The sequence below is a fragment of the Amblyomma americanum genome, chromosome 7 (assembly GCF_052857255.1).
Source record: "Amblyomma americanum isolate KBUSLIRL-KWMA chromosome 7, ASM5285725v1, whole genome shotgun sequence".
Classification (NCBI taxonomy): Eukaryota; Metazoa; Arthropoda; class Arachnida; order Ixodida; family Ixodidae; genus Amblyomma; species Amblyomma americanum.
Genome location: NC_135503.1, coordinates 11,219,324 through 11,228,078, shown reverse-complemented (window position 1 = coordinate 11,228,078; position 8,755 = coordinate 11,219,324). Strand labels below are relative to the sequence as shown.

Sequence of the window (8,755 nt, the reverse complement as noted above, 5' to 3'; positions counted from 1 at the left end):
GCACTATGCGAAACTTCGTTCTCTTCGCCGCAACGTTCGTGAATCCTGCCGAACGACTGAGCCGAGATCCGGCCACCTCCACATCGTGCTCTTTCTTCCCTGCGGATGATGCTAAACGTGAAGACACGGTAACACTATTATTCTGCCATCGACTGGCAAGCAATAAAACGAGAAATGGAAAGGACACTTGGCTGGTGTCACGCGGTGGACTAAATAAAATCAGGAGGAGGTCGTTAACTTAAAGGAATTAAAGCTGTCAATGCCCACCGGTTTCATTTCGATGTGATGAAAGGTGTCGTTAATCGTGTCTTTCATTACGTTGTTTAGGCTTGTAGCCCGCCGTAATAATTGGTTTTTGGGGAAAGGAAATGCCGTAGTATCTGTCTCGCATCTCGGCGGACACCTGAACCGCGCCGTAAGGGAAGGGATAAAGGGTGGAGTGAAATAAGAGGTGCTGTAGTGGAGGGCTCCGGCACAATTTCGACCACCTGGGGATCTTTAACGTGCACTGACATCGCACAGCACACGGGCGCCTCAGCGTTTTTCCTCCATAAAAACGCAGCCGCCGCGGTCGGCTTCGATCCCGGGAACTCCGGATCAGTAGCCGAGCGCCCTAACCACTGAGCCACCGCGGCGGGTCCGCCGTAATATCCGTATCGGTTTTTAGAATGTCAAAAATGCCGCTCGCGTCCACGCTATAGAGCAAGAAATTTTGAGGCCGCACCCGGGCGAAAGCGAAACCGCGCGGGCAGAGAGAGCTCTAGCCGCGACTACGAGCGCGCGTCACACAGAGTCACGGGCAGGGACCCCAGAACAGGGGGGGGGGGGCAAAGTGGACGGTCGCCCCCCCCCCCCCCCCCCAACATTTTTCCATAGGGGGCAGCGTGCAGGCAGAAAGCATGTGACAGGCGCGCATGTGATAGTGTTCAAGACGACATACTCTACATGCGTCTGCAACGAGTACCACACCTGTGATGCATGCGGCGCTAACGCCCAACGTCCTTTTCGTACATGCAGTCCCCTGTGTATACCCTACACAGTTTGATAATCAAAAACATAGCGCATCGTCTCCACAATTCATGCACAGGACTCCACTCCTAGTACACACTGGTGTCTATGTGCAACTCCAATGGCATTCCATATGTTCAAGCTATGAAGGCAAGGGCTTTGAGACAGCATCACAATAGTATTGAATCTGCAATTTCGGAGATCAGATTTGTAAGTGCACTCCTTATGGGTATTGCCCTATTTGTACTGTTACGCCTGGCAACTTAACACCTTCAGGTATGCACTTCCCACCACCTGCACGCACAGCCCATGCCACAATTATTACTGTTTCTTTCCACACCACACATGTAAAATATAGCACAAGAGTCAATATTGCTTGTGTGGAACTATATCAGACAATGGTACACTGCTTTCAGAATAGAAACTTGCTTCACCTACTGTAAAGCCGCTATAGCGAGCACGAGTCAAATACAGCGCATGCGCTGAAAAAAAGAAGAGAAAACGAAATTTCCTGGGCATTCCCGAAGCGTACGGCTGTAAGCGCATCCCAGAGCAGGGGCCTGGACTTCTTCCCCCCGCAACCTTGGAGAAGCGGGGTGAGCGCAGACAAATGTTCTAGAGAGTTCTAGCGCTCTCGAAAAGACAGTGGGAGGGAGACGTAACTCAACGTGTGCTGCAACGCCCCCTCTCTCTCCCAGTGCCCTCGCCAGTTTCTAGAATTTTCAAACTAGGTTATTTAAGTGCGCATTGCATCATGTTATATGGTTTTTGGTCAGGCTCCATGCAGCGAGGTAAACAGGCCCGGCTTTCTGTCATGCTATTTCTGTTTCAGTTTCAACAGCCAAACGATGGCTGTGACGTCAGAGTACTTTTGTGTCACGTGAGGCATGAAAAAATGTCCATATAATCGCTGCTTCATCGTTATAATGTACTGCAGTACTGCAGCCAGCCTTCCTCAAGACCCGGAATGAAAACAAATGTGGAAGCAGTGATTATATTGCAGTTTTTTCATGCCTCACGTGACCTGTACGCACACGTTGACGCCACAGTCCTCATTCAGCTGTTGAAACCGAAATCGAAACAGCATGAGAAAGAAATGCGAATATAAACCATTTAGTGGTCGTAGGAGAATACCACGTGGTGATTAATCCACGCATAATAATGCCTCATGCATCATGACAAAAAAAAACAAGCACCCAAAAGTTAGGTGTCTATACTCCTTTAAAGTTGAAAATTAACTAAGTAGTAAAACCAGGGGCATGATGCCATGAAGGTATTGTCAGGTACGCAGCGCAGTTGTGTGATTTCAGGTGTTGCTTTGCTAGCTTACATACCTCTGCAGACCAGGAAGCGCCATCCCCGCTGTCTCCTAGCTAAGCACTTTCTTTACTCTCATCACCTACTCAGAGAGGTTAGTCGGTTAATTAAATTGATCATATACACGTAGGACATTGGCACGACACCGCGAATGAGTGTCGCGAAAGTATGTTTTCGCTACCACGATGATTGAGCGGCAGATCCATTGCTGCCATCAACGCACAGACCATGTGATGACCCACCCACGCTTTCAATGCAGTGTGACAACCCAACGATAACATGTCGACCTAGTTCTTATAAGTAAACTTTCACTTCACTTTTGTCTTTATTTAACGTGAGTTACTCTTTTAATGAGGGTAGAAATTTTTTCTACAGCTCCAAGCCCTACCATTTGCACTTCAATTACTGGTAAATAAATTGTTCAGGATGACAAAAACACCGAGGTAGACTTTAAATTACTTTTGACCACACAGAATTGATACATTGTCACCGAAAAGAGTCAGTATCTTATTCGTTAAAAATATTATTTGCTGAAATAAAAAAAAAAAAACGAAAGCAGCATCCTGAAATAAAAACCCAAAAAGTCCACTGAATTTTCAAAAACTAAAAACCGATAAAGTCCAATCCCTAACTGTAATAAATTCTACTGCCAAACAGCCTCCTGTCAACCCTAGCAGCTAACAAACTTTTGTCAAGGGGCACTTTCAGGGAATGCCTCAGTAAGTTGTAACTGCTAAAATCATGGTACAAAACATTTATTACAATGCGATATTTACATACACACCCGCAGCATGGCCAGCTTTGGGCCTGAAAAGTGTTGTGCTCATGTACAATATGGGCCACTTTAAATCAACAAACGTGGTAATTTCTAAAGAGGTGATGTGAAGAGCGGAGTGTTGCCCACAGTTGAGATAAATTGAAGCAGGTGCTGCTGGATGGTTATCTCCATGGGGTTGTTGGTGACATAGAAGCCTGGAACACCCGCCTTTTCCAAGACAACTTGCTGTTCACTCACCTGTGGAAGCAGATTCAATTCCATCATTATTCCTCATTACTGACAGTTCGCAGAAATGGTGACACTATGGACCCTTTGCAAAACTCCGGATGTCACCTCCTCCCTCTTTCCTGCATTCTGCACTTAGTTGCTGTTGCAATAACGGGATTAAGCTACCAAGCCATTGCTTTGCAGGTACAATTTACTGTCCCTGCTGTGGTCACAAAGCAAGGACAACAAGGCAGCTGTCTCATACTGCTCCTCAGTGTGTGCACAGCAAAAGGCATGGTGTTAAAGTCTGCACCCAGCTTCTGCGATAATGAAAGGGTTTTTGCTGTGCAGGAAAGCAGATGTACAGAGTTTAACAAAGGGTCTCAGTGCATGCTAAAGATCCCCATGTGGTTGAAATAGACCTCCACTACTGCACCTCTTTCTTCCTTTCGTCTTTCACGCCCTCCTTTATCCCCTCCCTTACAGTGGGGTTCAGGTGTCCACCAAGATACCTGAGACAGTTACTAGGTCATTTCCTTTCCCCAAAACAAGTTTTCAAAACCAATTTTTTCTGTTCCACTACTAATGCTGGGAACTTTTGCTTACTAAGAGACCTGATTTTTAGCTGCGTTATCCCTACTCACATATTTTCATTTGCAACTGGCTCTGCAGCATAGACTGCAATTAAAGCCAGACATACAGCGAATACCTTCAGAATTATTGCTCACACATCTGGTTATTCTTTAGCGTTCATTTCTGGCAGGAGCCACAAAAGCGGAGTAAATTCCCAGATGAAAATATGCGCAATAAATGTTAGCTATACGTTCTACACTGACCTTACACCAATTACTCAGATGGAATGAACTAACATGCTCTCTACCAAGAAAGGGATGCCCTGAATTAGAAAAGAAAAGAAAAAGGAATCCATATTTCTCTCGAACAAGTGTAAAGAAGGTTAGAAAAGAAAAGAGAAGTAATGTGAACAGATTCCAAAAACCTGAAGGCAGTGTGATAAACTGACAACTGTAGAATAAACTTCAAAGAAGTGAAAGGTGCAAGAAAAGCAAAACGCACGTGGCAGTTGGAAAAGCACAGAAAAGGGTCAGCGACAGGAGACTCACAAGTTGGTCCAGCTGGTTGATGATCCTCATATCGACTCGGGTGAGCTCTTCCTGGTGCATCTGCTCAAGCGCCTGAACACAAAGCGCATGAATTGAGCAACAAACCAAAATTACAAATATTACAAATAATTGGGAAACAAGCACACATGCATGCCTTTCGCAGTGTTTTTCTGCAGCATGGAAGCAGTAAGAACTGTCTTAAGGTGTTGCCTGACCATACAAACACATATGGACAATCCGACTTAAAGCATCCATTCCAGCTGGCTCGATTAAACAATGTGCTCCTGGACATGCCAGGCTTAAAAAGATACTGAGTTAAAAAAAAAAATGAAATCCGCATGCTATTTTCCACAATGCACAGTTCAATCATTGCAGCTTGCATAGCAGACTGCAGTCCAAAGCTACAAAATGTGAGGAAGGCAAGCCTTGCCAGCAACATTGCAATTTCGTTACACAAGCACTCTCAAAATTCTGCCATATGGGTGGATCTTGATAATGTTACAAGATGCAACACTGAGACATGATTAGAGGTGCTAGCTACAAATTTCATGTCTTCACACCAACCACTACCAGCACAGCCACCACCGATACCACTACACTGTAGAAATATGCCAGCTAATAAAACTAATGTGCACGTGTAAAGGTAAATCCTTTGTCAACACAAAATGCTCTTCTAATGCTGGCACTGTTATCATACACCAACCTAAATTCTCTCAAGACTCCACCAACAATGATACAGCAGGCGGTGGTTCACCAAAACAATATTTTATAAGAAACTGTTGGCCCTCTCTCTGCTGCTAGTGGTTCCCTGTAGTACGTTGTGAATACGCAACACTCAAGACAGTCCTTTCCTGAGATCTTATAAAGTTCAATACATTCCCACAATGCTCTTTTGGCTGAATTCAAATATGACTCAAAAGTCTCTCAAGCAACCTGACTTGATGCATCCTATCAACAGCTGAACTGCGGCGTGTTCAAAACTTGTAAGCATACGTATTCAACACAGTTATTTTTGGCTGCTCAGATACAGCCAGGAATACAGCCAAACCCTCTGCTGGAACCTATGAAATATGCACCAAAAACCTGACCTCTGGTAGCAATGGATGATGGAAAATTAAATTAACATTTCTGCATTTACAATAAACTGTGCACATGACAGATGCAGTCAAGATTGCTGCAAAATGAAGCAGAAAGGAAAGGTGCCCATTTCTTCTATTTTGAATATAGCTGAAGGACCAATTTGCTCACCTCAAGGCAACCCTTTCTGTTTCTTGTTATATGGTTTGCCCTTCCTTTTCCAATCAGGCCATGTCCCCAGTATATTGTGTAAAAAAAATGCCATGTTCAATCTGCACAACCCAAAACAAATGTGACTGGACTGATCAATCCCGCATGACAATTTCAGGTGGAATATAATGGCCCAGTATGCTACACACATGTTCAATGATGTGAAAAATGAACAGCCAGTATGTGCACACCTTGGTTTCCTTCTCCTGTGCCAAGTCGATAAGTGCGGGACTCTGTGCTCCAGCCAGGAGCAGGGCCTCCTTTTTCTCCCTCTGTCGCCTCTGCAGCTCCACTTTTGTCTCTGGAGTGCACCATAAGCACAGATAGCAACTTGTAAACCTTTCTGTTTGTTCACATTGAAGAGGCATCATTCTAATCATTTACGAAGTAAACATTACAGCCAATTTATACTCTGAAATGCGGAAATTCACAACAAACGTCACTCCATAGTTGAGTTGGTGCTAGTTCTCACAAGAAAAAGCTGGACCTCTCCAAACAAGGTTCATGAATCTGCCATAAAAAGCAATAAATGGTAACCTATATCTAGCATGTTCCTTAGACTGATGTCGGCAAAATTGCGCATTTTGTTTTTCAAAGCTTGGAATTTCGGTGCCTGCTGTGGGAATTCAGTGGTTTGGCACTCAGCTACTGAGCACAAGGTTATAGGTTTGAGCACCTTTTTCATTTTGCCTCCAGTGAAATGCAGCCACTGCAGCCAAGATTGAATCCCATGACCTCGTGCTCAGAAGCCAGCCAACCATCATTACCACTAAGCCACCTTGGCTACTTGCAAACTTTTCAGTACATCATAAAACTTGCAAATATTGGCTTCACCTTTGTGAAGCCAAAGTTCTGTCGAAACGTGACGACTGCTTGTGAAAGCAATCTGAATGAGAAGAGCGCCTGTGCAGTCTTGTTTTTAGCGCTGCTTCCTCATTTAACATCATGCACCAACTAGCTCGCCAAAATACCCCATTGTGAAGATAGAACTGCGCACAAACTTGTGAAAGCATTCCATACTAAAATAGGAGGCAAAGACAGCATGAGTGGTATATCGGAGGTCCTGCACAAGAGAGATAGGGTTTCTTGAGTTGCTCTTGTAGCCAGGCATTAATCTGGAATGTACACTGCCTAATAAGTCTGTTTATGGGTACAGATGCACAACACATTAGCTATATATCCAATAAAGTGTTGTTGACGCTGAGCACCCATCGTGTCTTATTCTCTGCATCCTCATTGATAATTTGCTCTGCCACTTTCGCTTCTTGAAGAATGAACCAACAAGGCCAGCAGTGTGCAATGCTTGACAGACCTGCCTGTGATTTAATGACGTTCTTGCGTGTCTCGTAGAGACCCTTCTCCTCCATCATCTGGATGTCTTTGAGGCCACGCACAATTTCACAGACAGTGCCATCCAAAAGGGAGTTGGCGAGACTGGACAGCAGCTCGTAGGGTAGCCGTTGCTGGCAGTTCCTGGGAGCAGAACAAATAAAATCTACAATGCCAAGAAAGTGCAATGGCAGCTTAGTTGCAAACTTAAACATCATTTCAGCTGTGAAGGACGTACTTGCACAGTTATGCCAGTAGCAACACACTCGCATTCACAGACTTCACATGCAGGCTTCCAACAGCTATGTTGTGCTCTCACTCAGGTACAACATGAATCAGCTCTGTACACTATCACATAATGTGCTCCTTGTTTCCAAAGTGTACTGTCAGGCCTGCCACTCCCCATAACCTTCCCCCTTGTTGCTGCCTCGAATAATGCAATGCAGCATTCTTCAACTGCTGAAGTACCTGCACCTACACAAAAAGATTTGTGGAGAAATAAACATACGCCCCAGCGATAATGAAGCATGCAGAATAAAATTTCTGTACAGTTCCATTTCTGCTGGGCTATACAGGACCATTATACCTACAAAAATTTATATTAAGTCATAATTTATATTCTAATACCTCATTATGCTGACTGGGAGTGAAATACGTTTAATGTGTTTGTTTTCAAAGAATGACAACTGCTTCCACACCTAGTAGCAAGTCATGAAATCTGTAGCCACCACAACTTCTTCTGCCATTCTTGTCCACTGTCAACCCCGTGCCATTCTTCTTTTGCTAACTTTCCCATGCATGTGAATGTGTACGCTCAACAAGAACTATTACTGCACACCGATAAAGGGCTCTTTTCAACCACTTACTCTCACAGCTGCCCACATTCAACGGGGGCCAATATGCTTCGCACACCTGAGCATTCTTCACAAAGGACATTTTAGCATTCCTTGCATAACAGTTGCGACTTCAAAGGGCACGTGCAACAAAGACTGTGCAGACTAAAGAAACACTGCTGCTTTGAAAAACAAGCTGAACGCTACTAGAAAGTGTACTACACTGCCACCAAATAAGACAACAAAAATCAAGCTCGAAAATTGCATGGCGGCTCTCATAATAGGTGCAAAAATTTCAAGGACGCTCCAAGATTAATGAAAATGTCTTGTGGAAGGACATGGCGTGAGTGTGGTGCAAGATCAGTGAAATTGGTAATTTACACCGCAGCCTAGGCCGAGTGATTAGAATGACAATTACAAGAGCCCCCTAATTACAGTGACACCATATTGGCGTTCTGCCAACGTTGGTCCTGCCTGGCTGTTCCTTTTTATTTATTTGCCTTGCCTGTTTGTATTCTATGCTCAGGATGCAAATAAGAATAAAAGGCTTCTTCAGTGGCTGCTCAAAACATAACACATCATTACAGACAAGATTTTGCGGCCCGTATGTAAAGACGGGCTTACAGGGGAAGATCTCTGGCCATCTGCTGAAGTTCCTTGTGTAAAGCGTAATGCCTTTGCTGGAAGCGTTCTTTTTTCGCAAAGTCATCAGCGAGGACGGTGTGCACTCCAACGCCCGAAACTGAAGACCCTGCTGGCCCTGCTTGGGTCAAAACTCCGCTGTGGGTCAGGTAGTTGTTCATGTCGTATGCCTGCAAAATCACAAAACACTCGCCGTGTGTTGCAAAAAAAAAAGCTAAATACAAAAACAGCAC

The 8,755-nt window shown here is 44.5% G+C and overlaps 1 protein-coding gene across 2 annotated transcripts; it reads right to left on the bottom strand.

The window, feature by feature from the left end:
- Positions 1-3,064: 3,064 nt before the first annotated feature.
- On the bottom strand, positions 3,065-8,754 carry gdl (gonadal protein gdl). Of its 2 annotated transcripts, XR_013307186.1 has the most exons (6): positions 8,505-8,754; positions 7,035-7,191; positions 5,910-6,019; positions 5,680-5,780; positions 4,432-4,503; positions 3,279-3,340 (listed from the first exon to the last, which is right to left on the bottom strand). XR_013307186.1 is itself a non-coding variant. In XM_077631162.1 (5 exons), the coding sequence occupies exons 1-5, from the start codon at positions 8,681-8,683 to the stop codon at positions 3,194-3,196; spliced, it is 669 nt and encodes a 222-aa protein (XP_077487288.1). In that variant the 5' UTR covers positions 8,684-8,752; the 3' UTR covers positions 3,065-3,193. The 2 variants fall into 2 exon arrangements, 1 of the variants encoding a protein (XP_077487288.1); XM_077631162.1 differs by lacking the exon at positions 5,680-5,780 and having other exon boundaries at positions 3,065-3,340; positions 7,031-7,191; positions 8,505-8,752.
- Between the last annotated feature and the right edge of the window lies 1 nt (position 8,755).